The 20,539-nt window shown below is 42.9% G+C and overlaps 1 protein-coding gene across 4 annotated transcripts in view; it reads right to left on the bottom strand.

The window, feature by feature from the left end:
• Positions 1-20,539, bottom strand: part of oxr1a (oxidation resistance 1a) — a 159,069-nt gene that overhangs the window by 67,372 nt on the left and 71,158 nt on the right. For all 4 annotated transcript variants that reach the window (XM_056380075.1, XM_056380076.1, XM_056380074.1 and 1 more), the window contains one exon: positions 19,728-19,924. In XM_056380075.1, the coding sequence (XP_056236050.1) occupies positions 19,728-19,924 (197 nt within the window). The remainder of the gene's footprint in view (positions 1-19,727; positions 19,925-20,539) is intronic.

The following is a 20,539-nucleotide window of genomic DNA, read 5'->3' as shown; positions in this document are numbered from 1 at the left end:
TGCTCTATTATCCCGCAGCCTGTACAAGAGGCATAAACAAGATGACGACCAATAAAGACAGTTCACTGCTGGAGGAAATCAGGCTGAGGCATCCAGACAATGGCAGCAATCACAGGTGTTTAACAGCCCTTGTCAGAAAATCCCACCCTCTCTGAGGTCTTTCATTGCGGACGTGAAGCTTCGCCTCTCAAAAGCTGTCAGCTCTCCCAACACGTTTTTCACTCTGGCAGCACCCAAATATTCATAAGAGGAGAAATGTGAATCAAATGTTGTGTGGCGCGTGTTAAGACTGTGACAATGCCAAGCTGATTCACCAGATCATCTGGAGGAATACGGCTGTTTAATTACTCAACACTGTGGTTGCGTAAGTCTGACTGCTGTCACTCAGACTTTGTTTATCGTTTTTCTTTCTTTTACATCCACATTGTTCATTTTTGAACCTTCAGATTCTCCCACCTTGCAGCTCATGTGGGCTGCAGTTAACGTCTGTACCAGCATTTACGGAGTTTGGCTGGATGTTTCTGAGTATGAGTCATTGTCCGATATGTGACGTCAGCACTGATATTAAAATCATTTCTGAGTCTCAGCTCTAGCAATGAGCACGCAGATTATCTTAAAACGGGGAAAGTAACTTGCAAGCCTGGTTCGGTTGTTTTTGGGGGAAGTTGTGTTAAAAGTGACAAATGACAAGAGACAAGTTGATGTTTTCACAATTCTCTTTGTGTGAGTGTAACACTGCTTGCCATATGTCCAGTGCTGCACCAGCTCACATGTGCTCTCTTTTATTAAGTAAATGCTGCTGATAAATGATTTTGCCTGTTCATGAGAGATATACTCGAGGTAGGTAGTTTTGCTCTGTGCAAATTTACTGTGCTTCAATGTGTAATATGTTCATTTTGTGACTTAGTGAAATTATATTAAGGTATACTGTGTAGATGTGATATATTTGACAGTGCTACGCTCACTGTTAAAATGACTTCTTGTTCTCATTCCCACAATGTTCATCTGTTTCTTTAATTTCAAGAATGACACGAATATAAAAACACTTTTGAACAAACTTTCAGTGGCAGAGATCTTTCTTTCTATAGACTTCTAGTGTGACCTCCACCTACTCATCCATTCTCTCCACCCCCTTTATTCCTTTTCAGGGCCACAGGGAGGCTGGTCCCTATCCCAGCATGCAACAGGTGAAGGGTGATAAAAATCAAGCGACTCTGATAGGTCACTAGAATATTGCCTTGTTAACACATATGAGACGGATGAACACATTTGCACTCTTGCCAATGGGAGTGGGGGGTGGGGGGTGCCGTCCTGGTGGTCTAGTGGTTAAGAAGGATAGAACCAGGGGCGTCGAGTTGCTCAGTTGGATGAGCATCCGCCCCATGTGTAGAGGCTACAGTCCTCGTTGCAGATGGCTCTGGTTCGAGTCCCGCATCGGACAAGCCCTTACCTGCATGTCATTCCCCCTCTCTGCCTCCCCATTTCCTGTCTCTCTCTACTGCACTATCAATAAAGGCACAAAAAAGCCCCCTAAAAAAAAAAAAAAAAAAAAAAGAAGCATAGAACCAGTTAGACTCTCCCCCTCCCCCAACATGTTTTCAGTCCATCTCGAATAATCCAGTTGAAACAATATGCAAAGAAATGAGGACAACCATGATCACAAAGAAAGGCTTACATGACTGTAATTTTACTAAACTGTCTCCATGACAACTCAGTGACTCCATCAGCTGGCAAAGGCCATGAGATTTAGTTGAACGCTTTGGACACTGTAAAGAACCTTCATGCTCACACTGAATGTGTTTTTTTTTTCCAGTGTTGTGAAACAGTGGCCTCAAAGTTACCCAGAACACCACTGGGCCCTGGCCTGTAGAGGATCAGGGAGGGAGTAAGGGTACTGTTGTTGTTTCCAAGGCAACCTCCCATCCCATCCCATCCCATCCCTAGCTACTACCAAAGAGCTCCTACAGGCTCATTGTTATTGAGTCAAAAGGTCAAGGCCTATGGTTGGAACATCTCATAACAGTAATGACACATCTACCACAGCATTATACTGCCATGAGAAAAGAATATGGGACCCAAGCAAAACAGCGTAATCCCATCAGAAACACTGTCCTAATTTTAGAAGATAAGCCGCCTGTCGCAGCCAATTGTGCTCTTTTATGTATCTGGGTTTTTCCCTTTAACTAATTCAGGAAACCCTGGCCAAGAGTTTTTATTCACTTGACGACCAAGTGTGTCCAAAGGAGCCAAATACATCGTCTAAAAAAAGTGAATCTTTTGTTGCTATGAATGTGTTATGTAAAGTGAAGAGAGAATATACAGTGTATTCTTGCTGCAAAGAGAAAGCCTGCGCATTCAGTTAATACATGATGTTGTCAGAGTGTGGAAATAAGCCTCCGTATTCCAGCTTAATGCCTCCAGAAGAGACAGGAAATAAGGAGGTGATGGCTGAGGTGTTGTTTCGCCAACCGGTCCGACATGGACCTGCTGCCGCAACATTTCAACCCGCTGTTATTGCCTGGTCTTCTCCCTCAGGACAGTTCTACAGGGTGCCTAGTGGTGATCGATGAGCGGTGGCGTCTGAGCGGGCTATCTTTCACCGCCACTTCCACTGCCCCCGCTCATGGTCATCTATCCTCTGTGGGTGTCTGCGCTGTCTGAGGCCGCCCCGAGAGGCTGGGTGGCCCCGACGACTGATGGCCGCAGGCTTAGCGGGAAGAACACATCCATCTGCTGGGCTGTGTCTTCGCTCCTTCAATCTTTTCACTCTTCCTCTCTTTCTCTCGGTGCATGCATTGTATTTTATTCCCCGGTGTGCGTCCTGCTTATGATGAGGAGACACTTAATTTCAGGTACAGGAAAAGAAGAGGGGAAAAAAAAGAGGAAAAACACAACAGCGCTGGACGTAAAACAAAGAGGGTGAAGGAGGAAGGGAAAACGGAAAGGACATGCATCAGATACGCACCACTGCTCGCTCCATACAGGGCAATTTATTAAAATAATAAAGCCCAGCCTTGTGCTGAAGGTTGAGCCCACTGTAAACCTGACAGCGAGACAGAGAGAGAGGCTACAGGACTGAGCCATTGTCAGACAAATAAACCAAAGAAATGCTCTGTTATGTCAGTGTCCACTTTATTATCTGCGCTGAACTCTTTGAAAGGAGTTAATTGCTTTCTTTTAAACTCAGACACAGTCATATATTTCATCATTACCCAACAAAGCCTCTCATGAATCACTCTGCTACAACACAAGCACAAAGATTGCTCTACATACGCCTCTTCCCCTCGATGGGCATTAGAGTCAGGCCGCAACTAGTTACAGCAATGCACTGTGGGAGGAAATTAGAACCAAATGGATGTCTTAAATATGACAAAGACGGTAAGAGGCTCTGCACTGTCTCTATCTGCTGTAAAACTGTCTTCACCCCGGACACCCTCCATCTATCACCTGATATCCTCCGTTCCACAAGTGTGCTAAATTGGATAATGAATCTGTCTCCCCGGGAGATGCAGTAGATGGATAATTTGTTGGTTAAATTACGAGCCGGGGACATATTGCATCATTCGTGGTGTGAGACATTAGTTTGGTTAAATGGATGCAACCTTTTGGAGTTCACATGAGTAACATGAGTGAATTAGGACCCGATGAAGGCATAATTAACTGTGCCTGACTCTGTAAATGATACATAACTTGAGTCAAATATGCTGCCGAGGTATCAATACACAGGTTATGAAGTTGCTATCTCTGAGGGTAAAAATAATTCTGCAAAAGCTGTTTTGCTTCCATCACACATTACGTCAACCGTTTACTTTTTGTTTCACTATTTTCTTTTCAACAAATATCCTATACTGTGGGACCAAAACACGAGTCAATACATTTATGTCGTGCTGAGAAAGAGCAGCTTACAGAATAAGCATTATTACTGTCTTTTATTACACACGGGAGAGCTGAGATGATGCTGAGCAAGAGCTGACTGTGTTCTTTTCTTCACTGACTGATTGTTCCACCTTTATAACTTTTTCAAAATGGCAGGTTTTTCCTTATGAGAGCTTTTTTCTCATATATAGAGCAAGAGTCAATAAAATCCTTTAGGTATACACAGAGGAAGAGGTGAAAGGAGGAGAGAAAGAAAAAAGAGATGATTGACAAAAAAGTTTGGATGGTTAAAAGAATAGTTCACTTTTCAGGGAATACTTTCTTTCTTCTTGAGAGCGTGATGAGAAGACAGATACCACTCTCATGACTAAGATTAAGACAGAGCTAGCATAGGGATGTGCTATCTTAGATTAGCATTTAGACTACTGTAGAACCAGCTAGCCTAGCTCTCTCCAAAGTTACCAGTAAACTGCTAAAACATATGCAACTCCTTCTAAAACCACAAATAGTCATTTTTATATTTCTGCTGGTGCACTGATTCAGATAAACCAGCAAAACATGTCAATTTATTAGCCTTTGCTTCAGCCCTCCTCGGCTTTATGGGGCTTTATATTTTTGTCTGGCCCACGTTACTGTTTTGGTTCACGCTCACTGCTGCTTTGTTTTCAGCCACAGCAGTTTTCAGTGAGAAAACCCCAAATCCCACCGCACACTACCTGCTCAGCTCAAAACAGCAGACAGATAAAAGTTAGCAATCATAAAGGTTTGAATTTCACTCACGGTATGTGCCCCTAACCGCGACCCACAGCGTATTTTCAGATTTGAATTTTATTTCAAGTCTGTGTTTATCAGTCAGTCAGTCAGTCAGTCAGTCAGTCAGTCAGTCAGTCAGTCAGTCAGTCAGTCAGTCAGTCAGTCAGTCAGTCAGTCAGTCAGTCAGTCAGTCAGTCAGTCAGTCAGTCAGTCAGTCAGTCAGTCAGTCAGTCAGTCAGTCAGTCAGTCTGTCTGTCTGTCTGTCTGTCTGTCTGTCTGTCTGTCTGTCTGTCTGTCTGTCTGTCTGTCTGTCTGTCTGTCTGTCTGTCTGTCTGTCTGTCTGTCTGTCTGTCTGTCTGTCTGTCTGTCTGTCTGAGGCTTCACATAGAGACTGTCTGAGCGCTGAAGGCTCACAGCCGTGACCCAGCATGCACTATATATGTATTATGACTTAACAACGTTTTGCATCGCTCCACAGAAATACAGTATGATAATAATAATTACACAGTGCCTCAGAATTGAAGGCATCAACATTTTAGATGAGGCAACTGCACAAACAAAGCAGGCCTCTATAAAGCCTGCTTGCTCTTCAAGGCTTGTGTGTTTCTCCACAGCTGTACCTCCAGTAATACTTTGTGCAGCCAGAGTGGAGAGAAGGAGGAGGCAATCAGACCTGATGTATGTGGCTTCTGCTGCTACGCCTCTTTGTGATAGTCTTCCAGAGCCCCGCCATCCACTGAATGTCCAGAGCAATGACCCGTGTGGAGTAGACAGCATACTGCACTGGCCGGCTAAATCCTGTCCTCCAGCTATTCTTCCTCTTGGATAAACCGGTGCATAGCAAGCGTGGCCCTGAAGCATGTACAATACAAAGTCGTCCACCGTCTAATAAGAAGAGCTAGAGGAGGAAGGGGGGGGGGGGGGGGGGGGGGGGGAGTTGTAATCATGGTTTGTTTGAAGCTCAACCATTTGGATCCAACATTCCCATCTTCTGTCACTACACCCACCGATTAAGTAAAACTTACAAGGAAAAAGGATGCTCCAAAAATTAAACCCAACAGCACTCAAATCATGTCTCTTTCAATAATATGGAGCCCCCCCTAGGGTCAGCTGAGAAAAGAAGAGCCATGTGTAAATCTGTACACTTGGTTTACAAATCTGTGCACATGGTTTATAAGCCGCGCTCTGGCATTGGTAATCTGTGCTGACAGTTTTTCAAAGAGTGTGCACAGATTAGTAAACGACCTCTCTCTTCAGAGAACAAGGAGTGGAGCATTTTTATGGCGACCACATCCACCAAGTAAGTCCAGTTTATCTAGATAGATTTAATGCTATATCGTGTTTTGTTGCATTCATGCTCCATTCCTTGTTCTGTGAAGAAAGACTTAAATTGCAAATCCATCCTGATGGTTTACAAATCCGAGAGCACGGGTTATAAACTGCACACACTATATGGAGAGATAATTACTGAATGTAAACACATTGACTGGCAATTGCAGAGAAAAATACGGATCATAAATAGCTTAGGTTAATGATTAGTCAACTTATCAAATAGTTTACATTTAATGAAAATCTATAGGCATATAAATTTCACTCAATGTGCACTTACTAGCTTTTTACAAGGTTTTAAACAGAGCTGAGTGGAGTGCTCACTGAGCCAGTACAGTAAATGGACCTTGTGGTCTTGCTCAGAATGAGCAGACCGTGAAATATGATTGAAAGCAGAAGAACAAGCTTGAAAGTACATGGTTGTACATGCCTAACTAGCACTTTCTATGCGCTTTCAGTACACTTTCTTACTTGACCTCCTCGTATAGATGTAGTACTTCGTACTTACAGCTGGTCTCCTACTGCACGGAAGCTTTAGTGATGTCCCTCACTTGTGAGTCGTTTTGGATAGAAGCATCTGCCAAATGAGTGAATGTAAATGTACAGAAAGTGGACCTTGAGTTTTATTGAGTGTTTTCAAACTGTTTCCAAAGCCATGAATGGACTTGCTCGGTCTGAATGACGGTTCAATGATGGAGGAGTCTCTCAATACGCTGTAAAGTCTGCAGCAAGTTTTAGAACTGACACAAAGTTGTGTTGTTGGGTGTTGTCATCACAGATACTGAACTGAACATAAAATCTCTACAAGCAATGACACACTGACTATAGACAGAGAAACAGCTAGGTTCGTTTTAATTAGAAATATTATTAATGATCCACATGACACTTAGGCAGAGGCCTGCATTTCAAATCTACACAACTGCAACTCGTCACTTTCCACTGACACTCCATGTCTCTGCAAATTCAATTAAGTGTTATGTAAATATCATCCATAACTGTGTAATGGTTTATCTGCTCCTCAGAGTCATTGACTTATTTATTCAGAAATGCTGATTTGCACTGGCTGATTGCACACAAACAGGGTTTGCTCTGATTTCAGCTCAGCTCACCTCAGCACCAGCACATGTACATTAGACAGAGGCAAAAATAGAGCTGTTTTTAAATAATAGCAGCCCATAAATTCATGAGTAAAGGGGAAACAAATATCAACAGTTATGTGAAGTGGCAGGTCTTATTTTCCGTCTGCTGTGAAATGAATCAATAGCAGGGGCTGGTCCTGGCATTCGACAGTAGAAAACTGCTTACTCTTCATTTGAGCTATATGTAATCAATCTTAGCCAGAGAATGGCTCGAGCCCTTTCCAAACTAAGTGGGGAAACAGTGGGATTACTAGCTCAGTGGCATTTATAAATTGCACCCAACGAGAAGAGGGCCACCAAGAGACTCCCGGTCAACATAATTACACCAGCAGGCCAATAAATCCGACCAACAGATCTTTTACAGTAGCACTGTAGTAAATTCAGCCGCTTTCCTTATATTGCTTTCTTGCACTAGAGAAGGAAACATTAATGTTTTTGTTGCTGTCTACAGTAAAAAAACAAAAACAAATAGTGGCCTTGGTAACTACACATCTCTGTGGCCTTCGCCTGTGGCCAAGCTGTGAGTCAGTGTAGAGATTTAGAGCTACACACTGTTGACTCATGCATTTGACAGCGTAGTGTGCTGCGGAGGAAAATCTGCATTAGGTACCCTTGAAACAGGTGAATATAAAGCACTACTGAAATCCATCTAATATCATTCGCTTCTGCTAAAAAAAATAAATAAATATAAAAAAGGTAAGAAAAAAAGAAAAGAAAAAGAACAAAGACACAGGAGCTGCTTAAAAGCACAGAATTGATTTAAGAATACATTCACCGTCTCTGGGGACGTTAAGAAATGACAAATGTCAGACAAAATATAGCTAAAGGACAATTATGGCAGAGCTAACATCATAGTTATTTTCATTCTCTTATCCCAGGTGTGTGTGTGTGTGTGTGTGTGTGTGTGTGTGTGTGTGTGTACAGCAAACACAAACCTTGACCTCTGCTGTAATTTCTTGATGGCCATATTTCCCATGAGATTGTAAATACCTGTGGCAGGACCTGCAACTCCTTTTGTTACAGTATTACAACATAAAACCGTCTTTACTGAAGATTGGGAGCAAACGGACGTTCACCTTAATTCTTCCTCTGGATGTAACCTGGTTAGCATGAGACTGATGGAACCAGACAGTACCATGTTCATTTTTTTCTGGGGCTACAAACAGAGACAAGGCCGGCATGAATCAACCATCTCAGTGTCAAAAAACTCTGCTTTATACTGCTGTTTTTACTTACATAACCTTTTATCTCTTATTATTTATGGTTGAGTGAAAAAAACAAAACAAAGTTCTAGACAGCAGCACAGAGCGGTGATAAATTGTGCAGAGCAGCTAGTCTGGTCTGGATAAGAACGTGGACAGGGCTCTCAGAATAATAAGCGCAGAGGAAAAAGTCAAAACCTGGATAAACAGAGGCGACTCCTGTAACCAAAGCTGCTCCATTGCTATCTGAGGATGACTGAAGCATACTATTAACCTTTGTGGAAATGGTTTCTGAGCGCTCCCGGGTTGCTGTGAAGTGTGTGTGTAATTGCGCGGCCGTCCAACTCTCTCATATTGCAGTGTGGACATTAAACTGAAACATCTACACATGACAACTAGGACTCTCCCGTCTGTCTGAGGCACAGAGGCAACTTCCAGCCTCTGGAGTGCTGCAAACATTGCATGCGCTTCACACCTGAACAAAACAAATCACATGCTTTTTGTTTACAGAGAGAAAATCCCGACGCATCAGATATCCCAATTAAGGTTTGCAAGAACAGTGAGATTTGGCCGCTTCTAGTGCTGTTTAGTGTGAACGCAGCCCTGGAGGCACGTTCGTTGTCAGGCTTTTCTTATCAACGCACAATGTAGACTATGGTACCCTGTAGACTGCACCACTTTCACAGGATTTACTGTGGAGATTCTTGTGCAGAGAATACCGAGTCTGTGTGGGGCCAGGCCCATGTGCATGTACTATTATGAATACTTGTAAACTATGTATTAGCTTATAAGACCAGGACTCATGCCAGGCAATCATTTAGACAACAAACACATGGTGGTGTGATGACCTGTATCGTTATTTAAAATGTGAGCGCTAAAATGTAGGGTCGCACTTTATTTTTGGGTACTCTGATAAGCTGTAACGAGGTGTAATTTGTATCAAATTAGACAAAATAATATGTTCTTTATTAGACGTTAAACAAATATAGTTATACCCTTTTTAGTGGCTACACTTTAATTATCCTGCAATTAGAAACTGCCTATAATTACATATTAAATACAAAATAAACGATACTTTGACATTATTACACCAAATTATACTCTAATTGATTAATATACTGTAAGACACCATTTTATAAGATCATGATCTAATCAGAAATAAAATATCTGGCCGTCCTTCACCCGTCCGTTGTAGTGTGGATGTTGTCCACAGTCCTGTGCAGGTTGTACGTAGTGATAGTTTCTACTCCCATATGTCACAAACATCAGTCAGATGTTGAATGTCACCAGGGACCTGATTGAATGAGTGTTCCTTAGAAAGTTGACACCTTCTGAGGAGACACACCTGATCAGTACTACTTTACTGCTAATGTAAGAATGAAGACAGTCCTGCAGGTTTGATATGGTTTGGCAAGTCGCACCACAATCTAACAGACACTTTACATTGTCTGTAACTCTGTCATATTAAGGTGGAGCACCATCAACTGGTTCAATTTTGGATCCTGCTCCTGGTTGGCAAAATACCTGGATTGTTTTTAAGCTCTCTGTGAGTGAGGGTTGGTCACATGTATGAGGGAGAATAAATATGGGACAATAAACCAGATGGTAAGTTGGTGGGATGTTTTATTGTTGTCTTCCTCAAAAAGCAGGAATGTGTTGTATCTCACTCTTTATGATTCAAGGTGTTTGTTTTTAAGGCTCAATAAAAACACACACGTATTCCCCTGCTTATCCACTAAGAGATGGTTATTTGTGTAGAAGTTACTGTGAAGAAACTGGCGATGCATTACGGTACAGTGGAGAACGACCCTGTGCAGCATTTTCTCTTACGTCCTCAGGAGGCGTTTACAGGGGGTCCACAACTGTTTTCATTTTCAGATTTGTTTCAATCCAGCGTCTTTTTAAACAAACCTTAGATACTTTGCATCGAAGAGAGTCGCCAGTACTCAGTGCTGCCCCACGAGCAAGAGGCAAACCTCTCTCTGCATCTTCTCTGTTCAGTGAGATCTAATTAATGCTGTTTTTTTTTGTAAATTAGTGTCCTGGATTCAGGCCTCTAAAAAAATGACTCTAATAACTTTTACTTTTTGGTCAGCTTGGTCACAACTCACTGACCCTTTGAAGAAATACAGGAGCTTCATTTGAAAGGTCTCACGCCAACAAGTCCGTCAACGACTGATGCAACTGACTGCATCACCTCAGTTTGAGGAGAATCATATCAAATTTCTATTATTGTCATCTACTTAATATTTCTGCATTGGGGTCTGTGAAAATTAAGTCCTACAAGTGAGTATGATAAGCAGCTATTTAAATCTAACTAACATTCATCTCATTTTCAGGTTGTAACTAAAAACGAGATGTTTCTGGAGTCTTAACTTAACTGTTATTCATACATTATCTAATTTGATTTAACAAGATTTGAATGGATTAGATTTGATATTGGATCTAGATACTTTATTTGATGAAATGCTATCACACCCCAACCCTATGTTATATAAGGCTGATTCCCAAAGCACTGCCTATTTATCCACTCATAGATTTAGACCACTATCTTTATGCTATTCAGTGTGAAACGGTTCGGTTTACGGATTACAGATTTTGTAAACAAAAGGTAATCTCTTCTTCTCCACTACCCTTACCTCCTCAAACATCTACACAATCACATTGTATAGCAAGCACCAACCAGTGACCACCTACTGCGTGTTGGTGGTTGCTTGGAAGTGTGACTACTGATCTTGAATGAATATGTCAAACAGTGATGGAGACACAGGGGAAGGGAAAAGAGCCAGAGACGTTGAGAAATACAGGAAGACAGACAGTGAGGAAGAGATAGAGAAAGGCTGTGTGGGAGGAAGTGAAAGTAAGAGCGGCTGAGAGAAAAACCCTCCATTGGATTTGTGGTGGGGCTAAGCTGCCTGCTGGTGCTACGTGACCAGCCTATGCCCGCCAAGGCAAGAAGGCTCGGGCTTATCTCAGTGCACACAAGCAGCTCTGCTGGCAGAGGTGCCATGGCATGGCTGTGGGTGCTGCTGTCAGAGCGTGACGGATAGCTCTTACTCTCTCTCTCTCTCTCTTTCCTTTCATTTCATTTCCACTCTCTCTCACCCCGTTCACTCTCTCGTTCTCACTCGTTCACTTGGGAAGAGCATGTAAAGGTTTGATACTGATGCACAACGTGGGGACGATTCACACTTAAGGTGGATTTCAAAACAGACGAGCGGCTTCCTGTTTACTTAACAGTTGAGTCCCACAGTGTCTGTAATGACAGCATGGAAGTGAGTGAATGGGATATTTCCATTTGTCTGGTTAAAATGTTGATGCTCTGTCCAAAAGGAAAAAGGCAAATTTCTACTTAAACAATGTTTTCTAGGTTTTTTTTTTTTTTCCAAGCCTGAGAAATGTTTAAATGGTTTCCTTTTAACTTTACATAAAATCAACACTTCCAACCACAAATCCTTACAGAAGACACCCTTCAGAAGAAATCTATACTGACTGACATCCTGGAGTTGATGTCATGGCCTCTAACAATCAGCACAGTGCACAGCAGAAAATAAGTTATTGTCATTCCTGCTAGCATCTAGCTGTATGAATACAAACGCTGTTCATTTTTATTTAAAATTCTAACTACTATTAAAATGTGGGAAAAATTCAGAATGTGATCTCTTATCTAGTCGTAATCTAGGTTGTTACAGGAAGTTTACTTCCGCTCTGATCTATTTGCATCAGTGGTCACTATAGCTGTGTCCCAAATCAGGGGCCACGTGCTTCCAAAATGAGACGTTCTGGCCTGCAGAGGATTTCTGCTTTGTGTCACCAGCTGTGCCCACCCTTACCATCGTGTCACAAAGCTCTCTGCTTCTGTTGCCTAGCAACCTTAACAATGCATAACTTTTTTTTTCACTAAAACTTGAGGTTTTAAGACCCTTGGTTTTTAAACAGTTTTACCGTTAGCTGCTGAACTGAGCTGAAACCAGATACATTTAGAAGTGTAATCCTGTGGCTCTCTGTTGTCGTTGTTTGCTGCCATATCATTTTCATTACCGGTGAGCAATGATTATTGGGATAGGCTGGGCCATGAAGGAACCACCCATTAGCCTTTGTTGCCAAGGAAAATAAGGCCACATTTGTCGGCTGCATTTGAAGGAGCCTTCGAAATGGGACAGCCCAGTTGCGCCACTGTGGCACAATCAGACTTCAAATGCAGCCTCTGAAGGATGTGTGGGAGCTTATATTCTAAAATGACCGCGAAATAAACCTGTCGGTAACCTATTAAGAAAAAAATGATTAAGTTACCATTTTGTTTCACTTCAGATGAACCGGTGGAGATGTAGACAATGATTCAGAGGTCTGGGACAAAGCTGATCTGTTAGCTTGCCGCTCGAGTGAGGCAGCAGATGGACAGAAAAATGTCAATTCTATAATGTGGGTTAAGACAGGCTCTGTGGGTTTAGTCTGACTTCATTTGAACAACAATCATGTTACTTTTTATTTGTACAAACTGGATTTATTTTGCTTGGGAGCCCTAATAAATACTGCACTACTGGCCTCATGGGCTCAAATGAAATCAAAGAAAATGCCTGCACCAAGATGTGGTCTGGTCACATTAGGTAATTATCATGAAAGAGACATGTCTCTGTGACATGAACCTGAACTCAAGTGAAAGTGCAGTATGTCGATATGGAAGAAAACTGGACACATTAGCAGCCAGTCGTTAGATTGTGCAGGAGGGTTATTCACCAGATCCTTAGATACAGATGCCGGCAAAAACAAGCTGAGACATGCTGCTATTTTTAGTTGTATAACAACTTAGTTGGGGAAGAACGGGGGTCACATACATGTAATTCCCTTTGCTTTGAATTGCATCTTTGACAGATGGTCAGTGCTACATGGAAACATCACTACTCTTTTATCATCATTGGTCCAAAATGTCACAAGGCTCAGCACTGAATGTCATCCCAGCAGAAGAAGTAGATGTTGACAGGACATCATCTGACATTTTTAGTTTGAGCAAGTGAAAATTCAAGTCATCCAGAGAACACTTGACCGCCAAGGTCAAACACATTATTTTCATCCCCTTTGAAAATGGTCACAGATCTGTAAGTTGTCCCAGTTCCACAGAAAAAACAAGAGAGACGGTGGCGGTCTCACAGTGGCTTGTGTTGTAATTGCCACCTCTGGCTACGATCCGGATGTGTAAACACAAGAGACGTGCCACCTGAGACAATTACATCAAACCAAAAGAAGAGAGCAACACCGGTGTACTGCCTGCAGCGCTGGCTATAACTGTCAACTGCCATAGTGATTAACTCCTCATTTGATATCATGCTGTGACGATACAGCTGCTGCTGAAGACCGGAAAATACTGTTTTCAAGGACAGACGCTCCAGCTATGTTTACACCCCAACGGAAATGCAACTATGAGAAGTAAAGGAGCAACAGGAGCAGCCACTTAACGCCCAACCTGACTCTTCCGTCAATCTATTGAATGGCTGCTAATTAAATCCTGGCCTCTGAGTCGCTTTCATGAAACTGCATTTCAAGCAAGGCTTGGTGGGAGCCTTGAGCAAGTTAGTGTATTGCTGCCCCAGCACCGATTTCTCCCCTCTTCGACCCTGCAGTGGAAATCCAATGAATAACTAACAGGGGAATAATCAGTCACAAGGTGGCGGTGGCAGGGTCCACCGCTCTCGGGGCGTTAGGGTACAGCAACATGTGTGGTCCTGCCTTGTTTATTAGCATTTCCTCTGTCAGGGGCGGCAGATACAGTGCTGCGCTAGCAGAGTCAGGCCTCTGCTTCTATCTGCAAGACATGCAATACTCACTGAGGTAGCAAGCAAGTCAGTGTCTGAATAATCTCTCACACACACACACACACACACACACACACACACACACACACACACACACACACACACACACACACACACACACACACACACACACACACACACACACACACACACACACACACACACACACACACAACACACACACACACACACACACACACACACCAGATTTGTCTTGTTAAAAGGACATTATTTATGATGGTCTCTGATGAGACTTCAGATTGGGTGCTGATTGATTTGACTGGTTTGCCAGAAAACAAGTCTGATACAGCTCTTTCAATAAAACTTTGATATTTTCTAGTTTTACTAGTTGTAGAATCTGGCTGTCTGAAAATGATCAAACTTTAAAGGCAGACGATATAAAATATCTTGATAGAACATAATAAAAAATATTTTTTTGGGGTTGTAAATGAACAAATTCTGGGTACATGCCTTAAAAACTCCAAAAGACCAAACTCTTTACACAAATGTCCCGTCTTCAAACCAACACTCCTTTCATTCTCGTGTGTATAAAAGCAAAGCTTCAGCTGCCTCTCAGGTGGGGAAATAAGTCAGACAAGAGCATAATGTGATAAAATGCCTCTCCTCAAGACTGCAGCCAAGGTTGGTGCCACAGTTTGTAGCAATCTGTTGGTGCTGTCCGTCTGTCCTTGAGACAGATTACCCTTCTGCCTGTACCCCCCGGTCACACACACTGAAAATACATTAGAGGATAACAAGGTAGAGAGAGTGAGAGACAAGGAAGAGAGAGGAGGGGGGAAACGAAGGGAACGGTCGAGGGAGCAGAGGAGAAAATGGCAGAAAAAAAGCTGGATGGGGGAAGAAGCAGTGGAGGGATGTAAGGTTCTCCCCTTTGTACCAACATAAAGACATCTACAGGAGCCACGGTGGCATCGCTCCTGCCTGCAAGTGTTTATCTAACACAGTCATAACTAAAAGCAGTTAGCTTGTCTGTGCACACACACACAGAATCAGACCCACATGTGCTGTTTGTGTTTACAGTATATAAATATATATATATAGATAGATAGAAAGATAGATAGATAGAAAGATAGATAGATAGAGGCACAGAGAGCATGATTCAGCCTTGGATACAAAGAGTAAGAAGAGCACTTGAGCAGCACATATCCAATGAGAACACAGTGTAATGAAAGCCGTCGTAGGCAGGAACACTAAAAGTCACACTTAATGAGTCTACAGCTGTGGAGACACCGGGTTGATCTCCTGTTGGGCGCTCTCGTACCTCTCAGAGCTCTCGGAGCTCCAGAGTGGCGGCTACAGGCCGGCTATAATGATGTAAAGGTCAGACGTGGCGGTGGGACTCGGAGGCTGTCAGATAGAGACACTGGGAGTCTGGGGAGAGCTGGTGTCAAGAGTCACACCCTCTCAGGAGGCAACGCTGCAGGCATCAGGGCCTCTCCTTTCCTCTCCTCCATTTTCCTCTACTTTCTCTTCCTTTCTTGCTATTCCCTTTCTTTTCCTCTTTTTTTCTTCATTCCTTTATTTCCATCCATTTCCATATTTCCTTGTTCGTCACATTTCATGTGAACACATGATTCGAGAGTACCCCGGAGTGAACAAATGAGACGAATGACTTTACCCTCACCTGCTGTGACAGTTTAAATATTGCCCTTCTTTCCTCCTCCATCCCCTCTCTCTCTTTTTCTTTCCCGTTTCCTCCCGTCTTTGCTTCGCTGACATCAGCCCAAACGATGACTGACACTCATCACAACGTGTTTACATTCTCCTCCTCTTCATTGTGAGTTGGAGGACGGTGCAACGACTGTGAGGAAATGTAGCACATTTAATGTAAGAACGCCATCAACATATCAATCACTGCCTCTCTTCAGAGGTGAGAAGTGCGGCTGGTGTGGTCCTGGTAGGAGACTCATTGGTGGGGTTATTAAAGTGTTGGCGGTGAATGCTCTGTGTCTCTAATGACTGGTCTGTCTGAAGCCTGGCAGCCAGCACAGCAAGCTGCCTGCCACATTATTACTATCCCATCAGAATAAATTAGCATGATCAGCCCTGCAGCAGCAGCCAGGCCTGGGTTTGACTATACAGCAATGCTACAGGGCCGGGCTTACAGGGCTCATCTAGAAACAGGAACTACAGAGACTGGACAGTCACTAATCAATGTCTCATTAACAACATGAATGACTGACACATGCAGTATTTCTGTAGTCATATGGTGAAGACTCAAGCCATGTTCTGAATGTGGTTCATCTAGGCCAACGCTAATTAAAGCACGTGATTAGCTGCTATGACTCAGGTTTGTACAATTTGTTACTCTGTAGTTAAAAGCCGTAAAAGCACAAGTCACAGTCACGCTTCATTTAATGACTGACTGACTGTGACTTCTGACCCAGCGCTTTTTAAAAAGGAGCCCATGATGGCCGTCGGATGGATAAGAGCGGGCTGAAATATCAACAGTCAGTCCTCCTGTCCTGCCCGGCTTTTATCCCACAATTTCCTTTATTGATTATCGTCGGCTGAACTGATACGGACGACCGCGGATCAATCTGTTCTCCAGTCGATCCCTGGCCTGAGGAGCAGAGTCGATACATGATGACTCTGTAGAAAGCTTATCAGAGCGTGACACCCGCAGACACACAAGAAGAATGACACGCCCTCACCCACTCTTGACTCTGTGACCCCCTTCGACACGAGCCACCCCAGCAGTGGCCTTTCCCTTCAGAACAGCCGCTGCTGCAGAGTTTTAAGCTGCTGCACTGATTTACATGACTAATCACACACTCTGTGCTCAAGGACACGCAGGGAAATTCAAATTTAGCAAGGACTCTATTAAGGGAGCTGCAAGAGCGTCTAATGGAAAATAAGTTGATGGATCAGCATAAACTCACCTGTGATGCTTTAAGTAACAGCTATCCATCTTGATGCCACTTTTTACCTTCACTTAAGTGTAAAACGCACTGAAGTCACGACCAGCTCAAATTCAATAACTAAAACGGTATTTGTGTGTCTTAAGGTGCTATCACACCTAAAGCTGTTGATCAAACTACACTATTATTACATCAACCTGCTGAGTGTGAACCGTCAGGGAAGCCATCTTATTATGCAGCCATCTTATTATGCAGTATTATTATTATATAATTATGCAAGATCATTTAGTAGCCATGGAAACACTTGTGCATGTCAGCACATGCAGGCATTTTCTCTGACTAATCATAGGTAATAGCAGTTTAAACAGAGGTGTTATTTGGCTCTCTCTGATTAAAAAGTGAGTTAATGAAACACAGTAACTACACCGGCCTTGCCCCTTACTTTGTCCATCATCATTTATGACCCATGAGCTCCAGATGCAGTCTGACGCTCATAACCAGTTATGTTTTCATCAGCTCTCTGTGTTACAGCACTGAATAATGGCCAGAAGTGATTTTGCAGAACATGATGATGTCATCACAGTGACGTTTGGCCTTTTATATATAAAATGTCATCACTTCACTCAATCATTTTAAGCTATTAAAACATTTGTGTTGTGTCATAATTAGTGTATGAAATCGTGAGGGATAGCCAGCAATGTGTTTTGTGAGCTCACAGTGACCTTTGACCTTTGCAAACCAAAATTTAATCAGTTTGAGTCAAACTTGAAGAAATTCCCTCAAGGTCTTATTGAGATATCGTGTTTACGAGAATGGGAAAGATGGAGTGACAACCTGAAAACATAATGCCTCTGTTCCTGACCGCCGCTGGTGCGACGGTGAAATAAACACATCAGGTTCAGTAAAGTGCAGCATGATTTACTGTCAGGAACCTGAATTTAATTTCTCCACATGTGGTGCTGACATCACCAAAACTGTCCAATCAGTGAGTTATCTGTCAGTCCATGTCACGCCATGTGTACTCTTCTTCGTTCATTTGTAATAATTTTGTAAATTGTGTCAATTTGACTTAAATGACACACGGACAAACAAACGTGGAGAAAATCTGTGTCCACACGTCGTCTCCTTACAGTATTACAGTGTGAGCTGACGAGGAAACACAGTCCATGTTCTCTCCTCTGCCAGGTGATAATAAGTGCCACACATGAGGTATTTAAATGTCAACACTCACTTTGTTGTCCGTGTTATTCATCACGACGGACCCTATAACTGGCTATGCTTACTCCACCTTTACTCTCTTTTATATGCTTCATTATTCCTTTCCTTGCACGCGCTCATATTCTCTCTCCTTGCCGACCCTTTCCATGTTTTACATGTTTACATCGGTCATCATCACTTTCCCTTTTCCACACTATATGAATTTATCACATGTACTGTAGCTATATGCTCTATGTACCAAGATATCACTGAAAAGAACTTTTCATTCCCAAGACATCTGCTCCGTTACATTAAATACAAAATATAACTCTAAATGCCTTGTGAGTGTTTGTCTACACGATGCCCTGAGAGTCAGCCTGACATGCATGGAAACTTTCTGTGGAAACTTTGATTAATGTCACTCTTTCTCCTGGGTAACAATGACACAGTGACACAGCAATGATTCCACTCATAGAAGTTCATAAAACTTTTGTATTTGCAAAGAGTCTGTGGCAAAAGAAAACCGAGCAGCAACAACAGCATTACATCTGGAATAAATCTGCATGTCAATAAACTACATCTACAGTAAATGAAATAAGGAAGTCAGAATAAAGAAGTAAGAAGTCAGAGAGCAGCAACAAGCACCAACCATATCACTACAAATACAAAAGGAATCAGTCAAAAATAAAGATCTTGCGGATGACCTGTCAGCTGCACTTAAAAGTCCTGTTTACCTACTTTTTCCCTCTTTCTAACCTTGAGCCGAGCAGCCTGCAAACCGAATCACATCAATGAAGTGAACAGAGACGCATCGCATTTATGAGTTTGGAATTAGTTTATCTCAAACTCATTTCATCATGTGTGGGAAGTCAGCTCCCTGAAGTGTACTTACTCTCACTGCAGCAACCTACCCTCCGACACAGAAATAGACCCGCAGCAGACAGTAGGATCCATCACGAGAGTAAATCTAATCAGAGCCACGTAATTAAAGTTTTGTTGGCAGGAAATGAAGTAAAGGTTGAGAAACGGGGTGAGCCCGTCGTGGATTTGACACGGTGGAAGTTTCCCCGGGTGAGAAGTTCATGTCGACAGATCAGAAAGTGCGTAACGTTCAAACATCCGCACACCCACATACACAGAGAAAGAAAACCTGGCAGCAACTGATAATGTAATAACTGCAGGATAATGTAATAACAGGACATTTAAACCTGATTAAATGTTCGGGTGAATACACTGAAAAAGAAGCAAAGGCAGATAATATCGAGACACGCAGGTGGAATTAATGTAATAATATATTATAAGAAAAAAAATATGATTAAAATGGGACTTTGTGGATATTTTTCCTGCATCAACAGTTTGCCTACAGTTTAGACATATGGTGATATAATGGATGGTTGTTGGTTTGATTCCCTGGGAAAATGATGGTAGGGATGAAAAATATGCTTAAATACATTTTTAAATTATGATCTCGTAGATTTTATTTCATCAGTTGCTGCACAAACAGATGGACCACAACCCCGCCCTCCCAATGTCATTTACCTATTGTGTAGCCTCTCTTCAGCTCACCACACCGGGGGCTGCGGCGCTGGGAGTTGGTAGTGTTGTTTTCCTGCACCGCGAGGACGGTGGTTGTCTTGGCAACAGGTGGTGCAGCCTTGTTGAGGGGCGAGGCTGGCACCAGAGTCGGGGAGAAACCTTGACTGGCGATATCCACCGACTGAGACTTCTTCTTCAGTCTGCAGGGGAACAAACAGAACACGTCACTGCTGTGTTAATGCGACTGAAAACTATCCTGCGTGTGAACGCTGTGGTGAATACACGGTGGGATGGGAAACGTTGCGTGACCCTCACTGTTCAGGGCCCGCCGAATCAAAGCGGATCTGCACCTGAAGCTTTGTCGTTGTCAATGTTCTGCGTCACAGAAGTGGAACCGTGAAAGACAATTTTTGCAGCGGCAAGGAAGTTGGGGGGGAAAGAATCAATAGGCTAATCACATCCTTGTTAAGGGGGAATTTATTAACATCGCTCTGCCGCCCAGTGCAGAGACGGCTCTACAGAGGGAAACGGATGAAGGGGTGGTGGGTGGGTGGGTGGGGGTGGTACTGGAGGACAGCAGGGGACCAGAGCTACTGTCAGGACTTGGTGGAGACATAAATCTCAGTGAGTAACAACCTGAAGAACAAACACTGGGGCAGATATATGGTCGTCTGTGGTGGTGGAAAAGCTTTTATTTTATCCAGTCTGGATTACTGTGACTTCCTGTTCTCCTCCTCTTGGTTGAAAAGCTTAAAGCCAGGTTACACCAAGTTATAAGGCTAAAGATTCTCATGAAGTCAAACTACAGCAGATTG

Source organism: Seriola aureovittata, chromosome 7 (assembly GCF_021018895.1).
Source record: "Seriola aureovittata isolate HTS-2021-v1 ecotype China chromosome 7, ASM2101889v1, whole genome shotgun sequence".
In the NCBI taxonomy this organism is placed as follows: Eukaryota; Metazoa; Chordata; class Actinopteri; order Carangiformes; family Carangidae; genus Seriola; species Seriola aureovittata.
Note: the sequence above shows the minus strand (reverse complement) of the source record. Positions and strands in the feature narration are given on the sequence as shown.